The sequence below is a fragment of the Falco biarmicus genome, chromosome 4, assembly GCF_023638135.1.
Source record: "Falco biarmicus isolate bFalBia1 chromosome 4, bFalBia1.pri, whole genome shotgun sequence".
Taxonomy (NCBI): domain Eukaryota; kingdom Metazoa; phylum Chordata; class Aves; order Falconiformes; family Falconidae; genus Falco; species Falco biarmicus.
The window spans coordinates 101,286,179-101,305,937 of record NC_079291.1 but is presented as its reverse complement, the minus strand read 5'-3'; the positions used below and the strand labels follow the sequence as shown (position 1 = coordinate 101,305,937).

At 59.2% G+C, this 19,759-nt stretch overlaps 1 protein-coding gene across 1 annotated transcript in view; it reads left to right on the top strand.

The window, feature by feature from the left end:
* Nucleotides 1–856: 856 nt before the first annotated feature.
* Nucleotides 857–19,759, top strand: part of PLXNA1 (plexin A1) — a 121,489-nt gene continuing 102,586 nt past the window's right edge. The window contains exons 1-2 of the mRNA XM_056336479.1: nt 857–1,080; nt 15,593–16,939. Of these exons, the coding sequence (XP_056192454.1) occupies nt 15,737–16,939 (1,203 nt within the window). The 5' untranslated portion in view covers nt 857–1,080; nt 15,593–15,736. The remainder of the gene's footprint in view (nt 1,081–15,592; nt 16,940–19,759) is intronic.

Sequence of the window (19,759 nt, the reverse complement as noted above, 5' to 3'; positions counted from 1 at the left end):
CTGGGAGTCGGTGGGCATAAAGATCTCACTGGTTGCACCCATGAAGACCTGGGTGGACAAGGCGTCTTGCGCTGACGGCCCATGGAGAGGTGACCCTGCCGTGGCGTGGGGTCCCAGCGAACCATGACTGCCCGCAGCTCCATCTCCTGGTGGGCCCACCGGGGCAGAGCTGCTCCCTGCCAGTTCCATCCCAAGGGTCGCTCATGAAACCAGCAGTGACCCCGGTTATAAACGCGGTATTTATTTTTGTTGGGCTTTACAAAGACCCTTCCCAACCGAGAGGGGATGGCGCATTTCTGTAGGGCCACACAGACGCGCAGGACCCTCGCATGGGTACGCTGTGCTGGGGGCAGGCAGCACCCGCCTCCAGGGAGGCAAGCCCTGGCAAGGGGCAGGAGCGAGGGTGGCGGGATGAAGGTGACAAAAGTGGCCTCATCTCCACTATTCACCTTTTTTTATGCTTTTATTAGTTTTTTTCCCCTTGGTAATTTTTAGGGGGATTGGGTGTGGTGCTGGTGGGAGGATGCTGGATGGGGACCCCTGGGGCACGCAGGCTCGCCGCGGGGTGAAGGGCAGGGGGCGACCAGGACCCTCGGGTGGGTCCCGGCCTCCGCGGGTGCCCCACAGCCCGGTCGCGTTGCGTGGGGAGATCGGTCCCCACCGCTCCACGGCCGCTTTTAGCTCCCCCCTACTGAGGCATCGCCCCTTTAAGAGCGGGCGGGGCGGCCCCGCCCACCTCTCCCCTCCCTCTCCCCCCCTTGGGCGCCCCCTGGAGGCGGCGTGCAGGGCTGCCGGCGTCTCCCCCGCCCCCCCCCTCCCCGCCGCCGGTGCGGGCGTGCGCGTGCGCGCGGCGGCGGGGGCGCGCGGCGGGCGGCGTTCCGTCGGGGCCCCGCGCCGCCGTCCCATTCATGCGGGGCAGCGGCGGCGGCGCGAGCGAGGCGGGCGCGGAGCCCCGGGCGGCGGCGGCGGCGGGGGGAGGCGGGCGCGGAGGAGGAGGAGGCGGAGGCGGCGGCCCGGCGGGCGGCTCGGTGTGGAATGCAATTATGGCTGGCACGGCGGAGGCGAGCGGGGACCGGAGCCGTGAGTAACCCGGGTGCAACTTTCCTCCGCGGGCGCGGCGCGTGCCTTTATCTGCCCGATCGGCCGATTTGTGGAAAAATACGCGGATTTGCCTTTACCGGCCCCAAAAATAGGCGGCGGCGGCGGCGCGGGGCCGGCCCGGGCAGGGCAGCGGCGGCCCGTCGGGGGGCGCGGAGGGGCCGCGGCCGGGCTGGGCTGGGCCGGGCCGGGCCGGCGCCGCGCTGCTGCCGCCCGGGGCCAGCCCGCATTGCGCCCCGCGGCTCCGGCAGCGCGGCCGCGGGAACCGCCTCCCGCCGGGGGACAAAAACCCGCCGAGGCGTTTTCTTTATGGGGCTTCGCAGCGGGGCTGCCGCGGACCGGGCAGGTGCGGGCTGGACCGGGCGGGGGCCGCCCCCCTGCCCGGAGCTGCCGGGGCCGGGGCGGGCGGTCCCGCGGGGATGCCGGGGCCGCGGTGCCTCCCCGCCCGGCGCGGCGGGGCTGGCCGCCTCCCTCTCTCCCGCAGCCCGCCCGCCCCGCGGCTCGGCTCGGTTCGCCTGCCCGGTGCCGCCCCGCGGGCAGCCCGCTGCGCACCCGGGTCCCGCACCGCTGGGGACGGCAGCGGGGCGCAGCCTCGCCCGGGCTCGGTGCCTCGGCTCCCCGCATCCGCCCTGCCCTGCGTCCCCGCTGCCGTCCCCGCCTGCGCTGCCCTGTATCCTGGCTCCTATCCTCGCTGTCATCCCCGCGCCCGCGCAGCCCCGCATCCTCGCTTGGTATCCCTGTATCCATCCCCGCTGCCCCGCATCCGCGCTCTCCCATCCCGGCGGGACGCGGGGTGCGGCATGCGGGCTGGGCTCGCCCCGAAACCCGCAGAGCCGCCGTTTCCCCCGCAGCCGCGGAGCCGGGGCCGGCGCTGCCCGCCGAGGCAGGGCGCCCTGCGGGATGGCCGCCGGCGCCCTGGCTGGGAGCGCTGCTATTGTCACCGCGCCGTAGTTTCGCAGCGCCTGGGCACCTCTCCGACCGGGGCGGGGGCGGCTGCGGTACCTGTGTGCGGGGCTGCGTACCGCTGCGCCCCGCCGCCTCCGCTATTCACCGGGAAGGCGGCCGATAAAGCGGGCGGCACGTTGGCGCTGCCTTCCCCCTTTCTGCCCTGCACACGCACACGGCGGCTCCGGCGTGCCACCGGGGAGGGATTTGCAAAATCTCTGTGGCACGCTGAAATAAATCCCGAAATCCCTTCTTCTCCCTTGTCCTCCTCGCGGGGAATTCTTCCTTCTGCCCCTGGCCGAGCACCGGGGTGGGGGGAGCCGGGGGAGGGGGTCTGGCGTGTAAACAGGGCTTAACATGAAGGTCACTGGTTAAAGAGGAGATGGATGGGAGAGAAGAGACAGGCATTAACCTCACTTGTTAGCTCCCCCCTTCCTCCGGCTTTGGGGAGGACAAAACAAAAGCAGAACCTGCTAACGGGGGGATGAATATTCATGATCTTTCTCCTCTGCTTTGGGATAAGGAAGGGAGAAAAGTTGGGCAGATGAGCTGCCTTTCCAAAGCTGCTTTTCCTTTGGCTTGCGAGAAAATCTCTTTTTGCTGAGCGCGGGCTGTGTCGGGGGGGAATTACCAGCCTTTTGGTGAATTTCTTTTTTCTTTTTTTAATTATTTTTTTATTTCTTTTGTGTGCGGCTGCAAGGAAAAAAAAAAAGGAAAAAAAAAAAAAAAGAGGAGCCGAGGCTATTGACTACATCAAAGGTTATCCATTTGAAAACACCATTTTCCTCTGAACAGCGGCTAATTGCTTCCTGAACAATCTCAGGGTCTTTTGTATATACTCAGTGGGTAAAATGAGTGACTCGATGCCTCTCTCTCAAGACACTGGTGACCGAAAGGGGTGGAAAGGTGGAGAAGCCAAGGAAAAGCAGCGGGGCAGAAGCCTCTGGGATGAAGCACGGGTAATTTCTTAAGCGGCTGCGAGGAGGGAAGGTTTCTTGCTCCTGCCCGCTTGCCACGGTGCGGTCTGCTGGTGCCGGTGGATGCCGGCGCTGGCAGCAGCGCAGCAGCACGGGGCCGTAAGGAAGGCTGGTAAGGAAGTTTGGATTCAAAATACCCGATTGTGCGTGTGATCCGGCGCTCCCCATCCGCCTGCGGCTTTGGCTGCCGGTGCTGTTCCTCCGAGAGCGGTGAGCCTGGATCTGCTGCTTCCCGAGGGGCTGCGGGGAGGCAGCGCCGGGGGCAGGCTGGCAGGCTCCTACTCCGTTGGGTGGCCAGGCTTTCTGCAGCTGGTACCCAGAAGATTAAAGTTTTGGTGGCGGTCTTTCTGTTAGCACGGCGATAGTGGCACCAGTGAGAGTTTTCCTCTCTTGGCGTGTTTTTTTTTTTTTTGGGTTTTTTTTTTTTTTTTCCCAATAGATGCATTGGATTTGGAGCAGAGCAGAGGCATCCGCCTTCGTGCATGCTCGGGCTGCGTATGGAGCCGTGGAGAAGAGCCCTTGTGCCTCTCTGTAACACAAAGCTCTTTTCCTACGCCAGGCAGAGCGCCCTGTGAGAGATAAACAAACTCCTCCGAACTCTGGCAGAGACGGGGCCGAGGGCCATGCTGGCGGCTCTGGGCGAGCGCTGTTTCACCGGAGCTTTGCGCAGCCGACATGGAAGAGGGCAATAAAAGCAGCGCTGCTGCGTGCTTCCAGGGCTGCCTCCCCGCCTCCATCCTGGCAGCAGCCGGGGCTGGCCCCTGCTCTGCTCCTGGGTGTAAATGTCACACCAGGCAATTGATTTCGGTGGGTTCGTCACGTTTGACACCCGTTGAACAAAGGGAAGGATCTGGCCCTGGGATCGGACTTAATGAAGGAAACTTGTACGTGTTTATTCTCTGGGCTGAGCGCAGGTCAAGGCCTTTGTTGCTGCCTGTCTTGCTCCTGGCTGTAGCACTAACCGCTGGTGAGAGCTGGGCTCACCCCTGAGCTGGGAATTTCCAAGCAGCAGTGCCCGGTGCTGCCGTGCTGGTGCCGCCGGCTCTCTGCAAACTGGGGGGAGCCTCGCCTGCAGCGTCGGGCTTCTGCTGGGTCCCGCTGGGCTTTGTTGTGACCGCCTTTCCGTGGAGGATGTTTCCATGCTGTGGTAGTTTGTGTCCGTGGTGAGGGGTCTGTCTTTTTTTTTTTTTTTTTTTTTTTTTTTTTGGCACCCCCAGCACGACAGAAGGAAGGTGGACCTTGGGAGGGCCAGGGCAGCGGGAGGTGCTGCCATCCCTCTGTGCAGTGACGGGAAGGTGGATGTGGGTCACCCCAATGCCCATATGCCATCCTCACTGCTTGCAAGATTGGATTTTGCATTGACCTGGGCTGGTGGAATGTAAGAGTGGAGACCTTGGGTTGCTGCTTTCTGCGGTTCATCGATGTCTCCCCCAAATTGTGTCGTTAGATACATGCATGCTATATGGAAGAAACCAGGGGGCAGAGGGCTCCTGGCCAGTGTTTGACTGGTGCGTGGCTCAGTGGTGTGCCACATTTGTGGAGGAAGGCCCAAGGGATGGGGGGCTTGGTTCAGCATGGCCCGTGATCCCTTACCCCTTCTGGTTTTGGGCTGGGGCTCCTTCTTCTAGCAAGGTGCCGAGTACTGTGGCTCCGTGCGACGTGGGGAGGAGTGGGTATTTGCCATCACCCGGTGCTGGGGTGGCTGGTTTGGCTTCAGGCTTGGCTTCTTTGGCTGTAGCCCGTGACACGTTCTGGGCAGTGTTATGGGGAACATCCCACTGCAGGTGGATGGGACGTGGTGAGAACGTGTGTGCGCTGACACGGTCCCTGCCCTGCAGCCTCAGCCATGCCCTCTTCAGTCCTGCCCAGGTGCAGCATGAAAGCAGATACTGCAACATGGTCCTCCACCTTCATTTGGAAGCCATGTTTGAGCAAGTCTTGTGCATCACGGAGGAGAAAAGCTGAAGCCGATACATAAATCTTGTTGGTTTCCGTGCCAGGCATGGGCAGACACTGCTCACCTCCTCTGCACTCAGCATGTTGTGTAGCCAAAACGCCCGTCTTCCCAGCGGCTCGTCAGAGCGTGGCCGGGCATGGGGCGGTGTCCTTGTTTGCCTTGCTTCCCTCAGCATCCCATGTCTGCAGCTGCCTCCAGCCCTTGTTCCAGGTGGAAGCCGCCACTTAAACCCCTGAATTAAAAACATTTCAAAGTTTATTTTCCCGTTAGCCAAGGCTTGGCAAACCTCCTCCTTGTTGCTGGTGTGCTGAGATGTTTGAGTCTGGAGAAGAAGTCCATGTCCAGACCGTGGGGCTCACACTCCACAAACACTTTCGCTCCTTTGTCCTCTGAAGTCTCCCTGCGTGGTGCAAGGTGTGCTGCTCTGGGTGATCCCTCTGTCCCTGTGGTGTGGAGTGTCTTGGTGTGATGGGGGCTGAGACCCTTGTCAGCTGCCTGAACCACAGAGGAGATTTGTTATCGCAGGGGTTGATCTGGGGCCTTGTGCAAGCCACGGCGCGATATCCTCTTTGCTTCTTGAGCTGAGCTTGTGAGGGATTTCTCTGGAGAAAGTGCCTGAGGTGAGAGCATGGCAGGGGTACCAGGGACAGGCTCCATGGCTCTGGGGGATCCGCTGTGTGGGGACCATCTCCTCCCATCTGTCCTCCTCTTCCCCCGCAGCCTGCAGATCAGCCCCAGGGCTCGACTCCTGCCTCCACATCTCAGGCATCCTGCAGTCCGCTGGCCAACTTGGCACGGAGACCCAGGAGCGGTAGTAATCCAATTTGGGCAGTTTAGCTGCACTTTGCTAGCCGTGCTGCTGGCCGGAGCTCGGGAGCTTTAATCCGGCTAATGACCCTGGCTTCAGGGGTTGAGTAACCGATGACCGTTGGCTTGGTTTGGTTTTTCTTTCTGTCGACGGCGGAGGACGGAGGCTGAGGCTCTTTCCAAGTCCTGCCCGTGGTAGCGGGGACAGTTTCCAGGTGTAGGTACGTGCAGGGGACCGGAGGGCAGGGGCAGTGTGGAGGGGACACTGCAGTCTCTGCTTTCCCATCGGGAGATCCCTTCTTCCTCCTTCCTGTTTTCCGTTTGCTCCCCCGGTTTTTCTGGTGAAGATAAGCTCTTCTGCTGGAGCAATTTTGCAACATACTATTACTTTCAGAAAAGCGAAGCCAGGAAAAATAAAGCCTCTGTCTTCCTTTGGTTGCCTACTGTTTAATGTACAAAATACAGGGGTGGTAGCTGCATTAAAATGTATATAATTATACTGAAGGGAGGAAAAAAAAATCTTGCTAATCACACGTTTTTTGAACTGATAAATGTTGAGTGTTTGGCATTTTCTTGGGAGTTTGGTGGAGCAGAGCTGCAGTCTGGCGTGTGAGGGGTTAGGAGAAGGGCTGGTTTCCCACCATTACCAGGAAGCCGGCTGGGATGCTTGCCCTCCTGGGATGCTCCGAGCCCCTCCAGGTAGCGCTGGCTGTGTCCAGGGCCCAATCCTGGGCAATAGCTGTTGCAGAGGATCGGGCCCTGGACACGACTGATGCTACCTCTATCCAGGCAAATCTCGGTGTCGTCGTAGGAGCCCCGCAAGTCCCTGTGCTTTGCGTGCTTAGTGAAGCAACTGCTTCTGTGTCGGCACACTCAGGCTCTTGCAGAAGTAAATCCCTGGTGAGAGAAGAGGCAGATTCCTGTTGGTGCTTGTGCTGGGGGAAGAAATTTCCCGCATGATGCAGCCCTGTCCCCCCTCCCCTTAGTGTCATGTTGGTGCGAGGGGGTACGGCTGGTGGCTGACTCCCTGGGCAGGGTGGGAGGAAGGATGGTCTCGCCTTTCAAATGACATGATGTGAAAACCACATTTCCTTCTGCGAATGCTGACCCCATCAGAGCTGCTGATAACATCGCAGGTAATTATAATGGCAATAAGTTGTTTGCTTTATGCATGTGGCCGTGCTCTGTGTACGGGTGGCTGCTGTGCTCTTCCTGTGCAGACTGTTAGTTTCAAGAGGGGAAGAGGAAAACCCAAAAATATTTTAGGAGCAGTTTAAAAATAATCTTCAGGCTTGTCTGGTGGGCAGGATGTTTCGCAGAATCATGTTCCCTGCTGGTCCAAGTCCAGCACTGTGACCCTCGGAAGGCTTTGCTGGGCAGTGTTAAGTCCTGTTTTGTCATTTTAGCCAGCCTGAGGAATTGCTGATGGTCTCTGGGGGCCAGGAGCCGGCCCTGGCTTTTGGCTTTTGTGCTGGGTGGGTCGTGCTGCTTCATACCTGAGCAGTGGCAGAGCCAGAGCGTGAGCCCAAGCTGAAGCTCACAGCTGCCGAGGCCTCCATCAAACATTTAAAAACTGTTACGCAGTGCTGCAGCCTCGCACTTCCTCCACCCCCATCTCCTCCTTGGTGTTTTGTATTCCTAGAAGTGCTGGCATGCCGGCCGGGTCCCTGCCTGCCGCCTGCCCGCTGCTGCTTATCTTGGGGTCCGGCTCCTGGCTGGCTGCATCCTTTCCGGAGCCAAGGGGGGCTCTTCCCTCTCTGGCGGGACCAGAATCGGCCCGATGAGTCCTTCTGAAGTCAAGAACCTGTTTTTCAGGCTGATGTCATCGGGAAGAAATGGGGGAGGAGGAAGGCAGGAAGGCAGCGCTGCTTCCGAAGGAGAGCCGTCGCCGAGTCCGTGACGCCACCGGCAGCCCCGGCTTCCACCGACACCCACTATTATTCCTCATTACCGGCACGGCGGTGCCCGCGGGCCAGCCGGCACACGTGGGAGAGGTCCTGCTCCACACGGCCTCGTGCCTGCGTGGGCGAGAGGGAGGGATGCCCGTGCCGGGGGCGTGCGCCATGGCTTGCACCAGAACTCCCATCAGAGCATTTTTCGCCTGGCTGGGTGCACCTTGCACGGGCTCTCTGGCCCTCTGCAGCGTGACCTCCAGCCACCTTGGTTAGCAGAAAGCAAATTTTTGGCAGAGGTGCTTGGATAGCCCCCCCAGCACAGGCGGGGGTGGCTGCCTCCCCTTGGTTTTGTGGCAAACAAGTGGATCCACTGCGCTGGTGCCTGTCGGGGTCTCGGCCCCTCGTGCATGGCGTGGGGCTGGAGCAGCGTGCCTGTGTCCAGCGTGGGCTGGGCTGCAGCCAGGATCTGCAGGGAGGGAAGCAGACGTGCTCTGCTCTCTCCAGCCAGCACCACCTGGGCAGCGCTGCGCCCGCGCTGCCAAATTTGCTGTGCCCAGGTTGTTTGGGTGAGCCCCCTTTGCTGCGGGGGGCTGGGGTGCAGGGGTGCCGGCGTGGGGGCCATGCCAGCGCTGCTGGTCAGGGTAGCGCTGCCAGCAGGAGGGCAGGGTGCCGGCGCAGCCCCTGCTGCTGTGTGTGTGGTGCCTCCCTGTTTCTGTCGGATGCCCTGTGCCTGTTGCACTGTGAATGAAGCCCCCGCTAGTCTCCCGGAGCGGTTTTCCCGGTGGCTGTGTTGCTCTGGGGGGAGGCTTTTGGGCTTATCCCCTTCCCCGCCCCGGCTGTCCCCACTGGCCAGCGAGGCTCTGCTGGCGGTCCGGCTCTGGCTGCTTCTGGGCCAGCTCCACCTTGGGCAAATAAAATGTGGGGCTGTGCTGAGCTGCGCGGAGCGGAGCCAGGACCTGAGCCGATTCCAGCGGTGGTGCTCAGGGCAGCAAAACTGGGATGGCAGGGGGAAGGACGGAAGGCTGGGGGGAAGGAAAGGCAGGCGCGGCTTGGGGTTTAGCTTCGTTTGGAGAAGTTTTGTGGTCTGTTTTAATTGGACCTAACTCTGGTGGCAGTCGTGCTCAGCTCGCCACGTGATGGCACAAGTGCTGGTGTCAGCACGGGGCCAGGCTGAAGCATGGGAATTTCAGCTTAGCCAGGATTAAACCAGCCCCAAAGTGACCTCCCTTTGCTGGGAGCAGAGGGGATCCAGCAACCAGGAACCCTCCTGTGGCAGTGCTTTGTTGCAGAGCAGGAGCTCCCTGCATTCCCTCTGAGATCTAGGGGGAGCACAGGTTTCCCACTCGCCTTGTGGAGCTGGTTGGAGGTGCAGAGGGGGGTGTGTGTGTTGGAGGGGGGAAAACCCAGCCTGGAGAGCTGGGCTGGAAGAGGTGCATTGATCTGAGGAGGGTCAGGTCATTGGCTTGTGTTTGTGGCTGCCCTGGCCCAGTGAAGGATGTGGAGCAGCAGGTTTGGGAGTGAGGAGTGATGCGTTATGCCACAGGGAGTGGGATCAGAGAAGGCAAGGATGCTGGTGGCCAGAGGACCTTTTGTTGGACTGTTCTGCTGGCTCTTGGGAGACCTGGCTTGTGGGTGATCTGGGTCTCTGCAGGTCCAGCTGGACTGAGGTAACGCTGGTTTTCAGGACGTTTATGTGGGGCAGTGCACTGATGGGATGTGAGAACCAGACTCTGGAGCACATGGGCCAAAGCCAAGGTAGAAGTTGGCCTTCAGGGGACTTGGTCTGGACTTCTTTGCTCTGAAGCTGGGGACAAAATATTGTTAATTGGTCCTGGTTGAGGTGGTGAAATTCACATCAGTCTGGAATTTGAAGCCTTGAGCTGATTTGGATGCTGATAGTAGGAAGCTGCGGTCCCATAGCTGGGGTCCCGGCACCTTGGATCGGGGTCTGCCGCGTGATGAGAGGTGCAGAGGGGCTTGGGGTGATGTGTTGTGTTCCGTGTATGCCGATGGACAGAATTCCTAAAGCAGGATGGGGAGGCAGCAGGCTGTGTCCTGTGCAGGTGATGGTCACCCATGGGCTGTGCGTTAGTCTCCATCCCAGGCATCAGTTATCTTGGTCTTTATATTGCTCCTTTGGCTGCAGGGGCTCCAAGGGAGGATGAAGTGCACCCTCCTCCTGGAAAGCATACATCAAGCATGTGGGCTGCATATAGAAAGCCCCTCGGCAGCCCTTATAGGGTCCCTGTAGGGACTTTGATACCCAGATGAGTTGTGAGAATAAGGGAGAGGACAGCCATCGGCTTTCACTTCCAGCGTAGCTGAACAGAGTTGGGGAATATGTGCAATGTCTCCGTCCGTGCCCAGTTTCCATGGCAGGGACAAGCAGTCCTGGCAGGACCTGCTGAAACTGTCCTTGCGTGCCTCTGCCTCGGGATGTTGTGGTTGGGGGAAGCCAGCGTTTCCATCTTGGAAATGCTCATGAGCCTGTCTGGGGTCGGCTCTCCGAGGGCAGCAAGCAGTCTCTTGATGGTGGGAGCACGTGGTGGCTCCAGAGCTGCTGTTCTTGGCGTGGTGTGACTTCTTGCAGAGGATCAGAGATGAGGAATTGTGTGCTTGAGAAATGCTATTTAATTTCCTTGCTACTTGTTCTTTTATGCCTCTTTTTGCTGAGGGTCAAGCTTCTTGAAACCCTGGGGCAGTAGATGGCTGCTTGTCATGTTGCTGAGGAGAGAAGAGGTTGAATTCCTTGCCCAGAAGATCCTTGCAAGGCAGGAGTGGAAGCTGCTGTGCCGACACGTGCTGCAGTGGCAGGGCAGGACGGGGTCCTCAGCCCCTGCGTGGGGGGATGGCAGGAGCTTGGGAGGAAACCGAAGATGCTCAAATATTCCTGATGCCAGTGATAGTAATGGAGATTGGAGAGCTTGCCATTGATTTCATCAGGGTGTGGTTCAAGCCAGGGATAAGGTTTGTAATGATTTAACTCGCTTGCTAGGGAGAGACCCCAGCCAGTTTTCCATGACTATGTGCGGTGAAGGAAGGAGTTAAAGTTTAGCCCTGTTGCAGATGATTGCATATGCAGTGCAGCTCTAACTCAGTACTACCACCAGCCTTTCCTCATTGTTACAAGGCTTTTCCCAGGCAGATGAACCTAAAAATACACCAGCTGTATGGTGAGGCTTACTCTCCTGTGGCCTGCAGGCTTTTCTCTCCCCCAGATAATCTCCCCTCTCTCCCCCTTGCTAATTACTGGCAGCTCAGCAGCTCGTGGGTTTGAAAATGGAGCCAGACTCTTCTCGAACTGTTTCCTATTGCTGAGAGCAGCAAGTGACTTGCAGAGATTGCAGGTAAAGACGCATTAGATGCCGTTTCCCCTTCTGGGGGTTGGTTATATGCAGATTTTCAATCCCATTGCTTCCCTCTTCCAGTGTCTCCCACAAAGTGCTGTAAAGCTCTTTGGGGTACCTCGTAGCCTCATCCCACTGCTTGAGAGCAGCAGCTTTCTGAGAAAAACAATGCTTTCCCTAACCCTGAGGGTGCAGACCTGCCTGGGACCCCAGTAACAGTGTGGGGCTCCTCTGGGCCCCTTGCATGGTGGCAGGCAGCATCAGCGGCAATGTGAGCCCACCGTGGGCTTGGTGATGCAGGAGTGGGGATGACGAGGGGGTCTGTGGGTCCCAGATGTGCACCTCTCTGCTTGTCAGCATGTCTTAAACCCTGGCTTTGGCAGTTTCTGCAAGGGCTGCCACTTTGCAGCCCAGCTGCCTGTGCTGACTCGGCATCCGTCAGTGCTTTGGACTCGCTACCCGCACAAGTGGAGAGCCGGTCCTTAATGCTCTGTCCAGTCTTTGCCTTTTAAGGTTAGTTTTTCCATCCCAGTACTCCTGCTTTGTGCTATCAAAAGGGATGATTATTTCCCAAAGGGTGATCTCCCATCCCAAACCCAGGTTTCTGGTTGTGCTGTGGGACCGGGGAGCTCGCAGCCTCGCAGGGGTGACTGCTGCGGCCCCTTGCCACTTCGTCAGCAGCAAGCGAGTGGGCTGCTGGCGTTTGTGGGGCTTGTCAGCAGCTTTTTGGCGAAAGGCTCTTTTGAAGCAGGGGTGTGCGAGTGCTGGCCGTGGCCAGGCGGGCAGCCCCATCCAGGTCACACAGCAGCTGCGACTGTCTCAGCGTGGTTGCTTTCGAGGTGAAACCGTGAGCAAATGTCCTGTCTGGCGCGGGATGAAAGGGGCTGGGGCGGATCTGGCGCTTGTGCGGTTGCTTCACGGGCTTTGTTTCTGACTGCAGGTTTCCTGCTATATATATATCTGTGTGTACATGTATATATATGTGTGTGTGCCTGGAAAACAAAACACAAGCCTGTGGTGCTGTCTCGCCGGCGGTGTGGCCCCGCTGCGCGGTGAGCCAGCCTTGCGTGGGGATGCTCGGCGCTGCACCACTTGCTGCCCTGGCGGCATAATGGGGTGTATTTTTGGTCCTGCTCCCCCCACTTGGCATCCAGGCTAGAATGTTTTATTTTATTGCAGCTTGTTTCAGGGCCGGGCTGAGCTCCAGGATGTCTGCTCAGGGTTTTGCCTGCTTTTGGACCGTGGTGGCAATGTGCATGGTGCAGGGCTTGCTTCTTGGTGGTCCTGGGTTGGGTCCCCCCTGGGGCAAGGTGCTACTTGAGTGCAGCCTCATGGAGTTTAGGTGCTGCATGGTTTAAAGTGCATGCTGGCAGAAGAGCTGCCCTGCCGTTAGCCGTACGGTGGCCTCTCCGTGGGGGTTGGAGGCGGTGTGATGGGAGGGAAATGTCCTTTGGCCCCTGCGCTGCTGCTCCCGCGGGCAGGGAGCTCGGGCTGTGCAGGCACCCATGCTCCTGTGCAGGGCTTGCCCACGCTGCTCTGGGCTTCAGCCCTGCTTTAATTCAATCCAAGTCTCAGGAACTCAAATCATTTAATCCTCAAGAAAGCAGACAAAGGAACCATTCCTGCTGGCCATTTCCCCCCCGCCCCCCCCCCCCCCCCCCCCCCCCCCCCTCAAATAATTGCTGCTGATGGTCTTAAGCAGGACTGGACAAAACCACCACTGCTGTCAGGTCACTGGGACGAATTGTTGCTGCTAAAGTATATTTAGGAGCAGAAATCTCAGAGGAACTCTGCAGAGTGTCATATCTCTGCTCTCGGCTCGCCCCAGCTCTGCCTTGCTTTGCTCTCATTCCAGCTCTGGAATAGCAGTTCCCTACGTTAATTTGGGAATCTCCTGTTGGGCTTTCTAGCCCTGCTTTGTGGCAGCAGCCCGACCTCCAGTTCTCCTGCTCGCTTCCTGAAATAGAAGTGATGAATCATAGAAATGCACCAAGAAAGCGACTCCCCTGCCCACTCGCCTCTCCCGGCAGGACGATGCTCTGGCTGGCATCCCCGCGCTGCACTGAGCTCCCACTTTGACCCCTGCCGCCACTTCTCTCTGCAGCGTGTCGCTGGCACGTGAGTTTCGTGTTGGTGGTCATCTCCTAGCGAGGCAGCCAGGAGTTCATCATCACATCCATGTTCAGGAAGGGGCTCAGCCCTGTCGTTTGTGGTGGCTTGGTGAGAGCCCTACAGGTTTCCTGGGGTAGGAAAACCCTCCGGCAACCCTGCAGCAAACTGCGCTGCTGCCGGGCTGGTGGCTTCCTGAGCTAGCCGGCGGGTTTGTGCCGACAGCACGGCTCGGTCCCACGCCTCGGTGTGGTTTGGGGCTAATAAGCTCTGATCTGGTGGTTATGCTGTTACCAACAAGCTTGTAAAAATGAAGATGCTGGGCAGCGTGGCTGTCCCCTAAGAACGCGCTCGCCCTGGCAGTGGTGTGGCTGCGTTCTCTTTGCTAGGAGGCTCCAAATGTTGGAAAAAGTGGTGGGAATGGGAGATTAAGGACCATGGGGATGATTTCTAGGGCTGATGGCTTCGTACTTTGGTTGTCTTCACACCCACGGAGTTTTGTGGCACCTGGCTTTGGTATCAGTGTTGCTCATGTGCTGTTGTCCGAACCTCCCTTGAGGCTGTTGCCTTGGAGGTGGATGTGTTGGGGAGCAGGGTGGCAGGCGTGCGGGCAGGGGAGAGCCGGTGGAGATGGCAGATTGGCAGAGTGGGTTTGGAAGTGCTGTGGAAGCTCTGCCCAGAGTGCCAGCGGCCCAGCGGAGCTGGCAGGGCTGCAGGGCTGGCCGGGGCTGAGCTTGCCCGGAGAGGGGAGAGGGTTTTTTGCCTTCATTGGGAGCGGGAGAAGGGCAGAAAAAGCCTTTCCCTTCCCTCAGACCTCTTCCTGGCAGGCTCTGTGGCTTGGGAAGGGGGCAGCAGAATTGAAGGATGCTGTATGGATGTTGGGGTACCTGCATGGCCCAGCTGCTGGACCAGTGACAATGCAGCCCCCCTAGAGCGTGCGTGGAGCCTGGCTGACAGGTTCCACAGCCCTACTGGGAGCAGGCTGCTGAGCTCTGGGCAGCCCTTGGGCCTCATGCAGCCCTGCTGTCATGTCACGGCATGCACAGCTGGCTGCCCTGTGATGACACCCTGCCTGGTCTGGGATGCCGGCAGGGCCGCACAGTCACCGCGGGACATATTTCCTACCTGTACCACTCCCTGGTGGGGATCCTCCTGCAGGTTATCTCGAGCTGAGTCAGAGATGGGTGATAAGGAGAGGGAGGCTCTCCTCTGCTTGCTTTGAGCAGCTTATCTGCATGGCTGGGGTGGGGAGCTGAGGGCTGAGCTCCTGTCTGGTGGCAGATCTTGGGAGCGATGGTCCCACCCTGGGTGGCTGGGTTGTGACAGTGTCTGCAGGATGGGGCCGTGTGCTGGCAGGGGGGTTCACACAACCCCGCGTTAGCCTGGGGGTGCTTGTGCCTGGGGGCAGGCATGGAGGGCAGACCTGTCTGCATCCCGCTCCTCCCCACTGTCCGGGATGCAGAGGTCACACTGCTGTGGGATTTTTGGCTGGCTCCCTGCTGCTTTGCATGCTGGCGAGCCCTAGCCGTGGCACAGCAGCCTGCAGCGCTCTCCATTCTCCCTGCGTGTGCCCCCTCGTCCCTCTGGAGCCTCTCAAACCAACTGCCTGATGGCTGGCCCTGCGTTCCTTAGTGCATATAAATGCCAGAAGGACGTGCTTCTCCTTGCCGTGCCCGCTTGCTTTCCCCCCAGCTCCTCCTGCCCACGGTCCTCCTGGGCTTTGTCAGGCAGGCAGGTGGCAGGGACGGCAGGCAGCGTGCCAGGGCTCTCGGCTCTCCCAGCTCCTTTAAAAGGTGCTTTCAAGATCTTCCTCTGTGTAGGGGCTCGGGCTCTTCTTGCTGCAGACTGGGCTTTTGCACCTGCTCCCGTGCTGCAGTGGAGCGGGGCAGGGGCAGCAAGCCAGGGGGCTCCTCTCGAGGCTTGTTAGCAGCCGTCCCTGGCTAACGCTTTGGTGCTGCTGGTGGCCTTAAAAGCCAGGTCAGGGCCAGCTAGCCCAGGTGAGGTGTATGTATGGGCTAGGTGTGCCGGAGCGCATCGCCAGGCTGCTGCCTGCCAGTCTGGTCCAGCCAAGGGCTGCAGGCACGCTCGAGTGGCTGCTGCTCTTCCCGAGGGGGCCTGGGGGGGGTGAGGGCAAGGTGGTGCCCCTTGGGGCAGGGCAGCTGGTTGGCGGGTGAGGCTGGGGTGGTGGGACAAAGTGCATGGCAGCTCTTCAGTGGGGACATGCTGTGCACAGCGATGTGTGACCAGGCGGAGTTGTCCTTAGCATCTCGCAAGTTCTCTTGGTCCCTGTACCAGGGACACGTTTTCCTCTGGGGCAGAAGGTGGTGGGGGATGTTTTGTTAGGCTGTCTGCTGGAAGAGTGTGAAGCGGCAGCGTTTCTGCTGCGTGGGGTGGAACAGGCTTGACACCGTGCAGGAAAGCCTCCTAACACTGCTCTTCTTGTATTTCTCCCTCTAGGGCTGACCAGACTGGCTGTGCCCACGATGCCCTGAATGCCGAGCGCAGCGGAAGCAGAGGAGACTGTGTCCCGTTAGTTCCTCCTCCCTCCTTCATCCCTTTAGTTTGGGTTTGTTTCTATTTATTTTGTGGCTGGGTTTGGGCATGGCCTTGGCTGGATGTGAGGCTGCTGCAATGCGGCTCCTTTGGCTCAAGCACCACTTGTCCATCAATGTTTGGACCTTGCTGCTCTTGGGGAGCACCTGGCTACCGCTGGCGGAAGGCAGCCCCAAGTCTCCCTTTAGGACTTTCCCGGTTACAGACTGGAGCTTGACGCACTTGGTGGTCCACAACAAAACTGGGGAGGTCTACGTGGGGGCTGTCAATCGGATCTACAAGCTCTCCAATAACCTCACGCTCCTGCGGACCCACGTGACGGGGCCCGTGGAGGACAATGAGAAGTGTTACCCTCCACCCAGTGTTCAGTCCTGCCCGCACGGGCTGGTCACCACCAACAATGTCAACAAACTGCTGCTGGTGGACTACTCGGGGAACCGGCTGATTGCCTGTGGCAGTGCCTCCCAGGGTATTTGCCAGTTCCTGCGGCTGGACGACCTCTTCAAGTTGGGTGAGCCCCACCACCGCAAGGAGCACTACCTCTCCAGCGTCAATGAGTCGGGCACCATGTCTGGGGTCATCATCGAGGTGCTGAATGGGCAGAACAAGCTCTTCATTGGGACGCCTATTGATGGGAAGTCAGAGTACTTCCCCACCCTCTCTAGCCGCAAGCTGATGGCCAATGAGGAGAATGCGGAGATGTTTGGCTTTGTCTACCAGGATGAGTTTGTCTCCTCCCAACTGAAGATCCCCTCGGATACGCTCTCAAAGTTCCCCACCTTTGACATCTACTACATCTACAGCTTCAGCAGTGAGCAGTTTGTTTACTACCTGACCCTGCAGTTGGACACCCAGCTCACCTCGCCTGACTCCACTGGGGAGCAGTTTTTCACCTCCAAGATCGTCCGCCTCTGCGTGGACGACCCCAAGTTCTACTCCTACGTGGAGTTCCCCATCGGCTGCGTGCAGGACGGCATTGAGTACCGCCTGATCCAGGATGCCTACCTGACCAAGCCTGGCAAGGCTTTGGCCAAGTACCTGGGCATCTCAGAGCAAGAGGATATCCTCTTCACCATCTTCTCCCAGGGCCAGAAAAACAGGGTTAAGCCTCCCAAGGAGTCTGTGCTCTGCCTCTTCACGTTGAAGAAGATCAAGGATAAGATCAAGGAGCGCATCCAGTCATGCTACAGAGGGGAAGGGAAACTTTCGCTCCCCTGGCTCTTGAATAAGGAGCTGGGCTGCATCAACTCGGTAAGTTCTCACTTGTCTCTACCCAAGCCAGGCTGTTGCTGGCTCCTGGCAGTGCGCTCTGACTGGACCTTTCCTGGTGGGAGGACTGGTGCCGTTAGGGCCGGGTGTGCAGCTTGCTCAGTAGCATTCCTTGTGGAGAATCACGGCTTCGTTGTGGGGTGGCCCTCTGGGTCTGGGTTGTGTTGGTGCCTGTGGTGAGACCGAAGCAGAGGGCCCCATGCTGGTGCAGGTGCCTGCGTCTGGTGCCCCTGCGTTGTGATTTGGGGAGTGTGGGTGAGTTGGGCGGGGAGGGCAGGATGCTCAGTCCTCAGGGCATCTGCTGCAGCTCTGCTGGGGAGTCCCTTGCAGATGGCACACGTGAATTTGTGAGGGTTGCCTTACCTGGGATTTGGTGGTAGCCGAGCAGAAGGTGTTGGGGGCAGTAGGCTGTGGGAGACAGGGAGTGTGGACCTGATGGAGAGAGGTGGGGAGGTTGGTGGCCCTGGTAGAAGTTGGTCAGATGCTCAATGTGGAGGACCGATGTCCTCTCCATGGAGTGCTGGAGAGGAGGACAGAGGGCACAAGGCACCATCAGTGAGGTGGGTTTTGAGCGTGGCCGCTGCAAGCTGTCATCCAGAGGGGCAGGAGGTGCGATTCCCAGCCAAGGGAGCCCTCCCCTCTGTTCCCTGGGGTGCGGATGTGTCTGGCCCCTGCTGGTGGCTCAGCTGCTCAGTGTGGGGCCTGTGAGCAGTGGGGAGCGGGTCAGCTCCCTGCTTGGCTCTCTGGGTTTGTTTTCCACCTGAACTATTACTATTGCTGGACTTTCTTTTTTCTAGGCAATGTTATAAACCGTGAGTGGTCACGGGGAGGCTACCGTTCTGCGTGACAGGGAGGTATTACGCTGGACATCACCCAGCTAAGCTATATAGTCGCAAGGCAGGGTCAGGTACCTGGCAGAGAGGGGTTTTGGGGTGTTGGTGCATTTGGTGGAGTCTGGTGGAGGTCCTGACACCCTTGCTATCGCCCACTTCCCCCCCAGCCCCGCTTGCTGGTGCTCGGCACCCATCAGTGAGCCCCCAGCCCTGCCTGAGCAGGGTTTTGTGTGCCTGGCGGAGCAGGCAGGTGGGTAGGGGGTCCCTGCGGAGCAGCCCTGCCTTCCCTCCCACCGTCCTCCCCGCAGCTCTGGAGGAGACAGCTAACAGCTGCCTGACAAAGTAAAGGGTTTGCTGTCAAGAGCGCTGGGCTCGCAAATCAGATTTTGGCTTTGAACTAATTCAATTTTGCTGGAAAATGATGAAATCGTTACACTGCTGCCTGTTGGGTCGCGCAGCTGCTGGCTCCGGCAGAGGAGATGCTCACTGCTTCCTCCCGCTCGCTCTCCCGGTGCCCCACGGCAGCGCTGTGCCCCCCGGCTTTGGGGGTGGGTGCTCTGCCCCCCTGCACTTTGGGCACAGTTTCATGCTAGGAGGATCCTGGGTTTGCTGCCTGGTGGTCAGCCCACCCATGTGTGTAGGTGGACCTCAGGGTGCTCTTTGGGTCCTGCCAGATGTGGCTCGTGCAGGTTGGAAGGATGTGTGCCCCGATGGGGTGGCTCCTGCTTTCGAACGGGTTGGGTTAGGGGGTGCTGCCTGCCCCCAGGGGAGCCAGGTGCTGTTTTTTGTCCCCATCCTGCTCCAGCTGCCAAGCAGAGCTGGGAAAGGCATGACTGGATCGTGAGTCAAACCCTCAGCCCCTTGCTGTGCTGAGTGCAAGCCAAACCAGACCCCGTGGAGCATGTAACCTCTTTCTGGCAGGAATTTCTGTGCCCCTAATAAAACACAGCCACCTCTGGGATGGGTCGTGGCAGTGACAGATCTCTCAGTAGTGAGTGCTGGCCAGAAAATAAAGGGCATGCTGTTTTTTTATTTTTAAGGAGGCAGAATGTAATTGCTCAAGTCAGTAGTTGTTTGGGATTTACACCCTGTCCATATGGAAAATGTCCCAGGAGCTCTCTTGCTCCACTCCTTTGCAGCAGCAAGGGACTGAGGCTGGTCCATGCCGAAGGAGGCTTTGCCAGCACACTGCTCCTGGACCTTGAGTGGTGCTGGGACAAGAGATGCTCATTCCCGGCACTGCAGAGCAGCTCCAATTCTCTGGAGCTGGTGCCAGAGCCAGGAGGAGAGGCCGCCAGTGTTGGCAGCTAGCTCAGGAGGTGTTGGTGGTTCCTCCCCGGTGCTGGCGAGTAGAGCGAATTGCTGTCTCCTGTTTCTCTCTCCACTTCTGGGATCCAGCTATCCGGCAGTGGGAAGGGGAGTGAGACCTCTCATGCTGGTGCACTCGGACCCAAGCATGGAGTCGTGCATACAGCAAAGGCGTCCGGCAGGGTGGTCCGGTCCGGTCCTGGGGTGCAGCCAGCCCCGCTGCCTAAATCGCTCCTGAGCTCGTCCGGAGGCTTTGCTGCTGGCTGTGTTTCACTGAAGAGAGGTTCGCTGTTGTGTAGCCTGGCTCTTTGCTTCCCCTGTGCAGTGCAGGGACTGGGGGTCTGCGTGCCCATGGCCAGACGTGCTCAGTGCATCAGCCCAGCACACCCATCCCCAAAATGGGGGGATGAGGATCTGATGTAGCAGGGCTGGAAAAAAGGACAGTGGCTTGGAGCTGGATGCAGATGTTGCAGCAGGGAGTGATTTGGGGTTCGCGGAGTCCTTGACCCCCGGGCTGGCAGCACGGGTAGAGCCACTGGCCGGAGCCAGCAGGATGTGGGCAGCAGCTTTCCCTGGGCTGCTCCAGGGAGAAAATGAATTTTGACTCCTTAGTGGGGCTTGCTGCCCAGCCTGCTGGCACAGGGCAATGGCTGGTGACAAA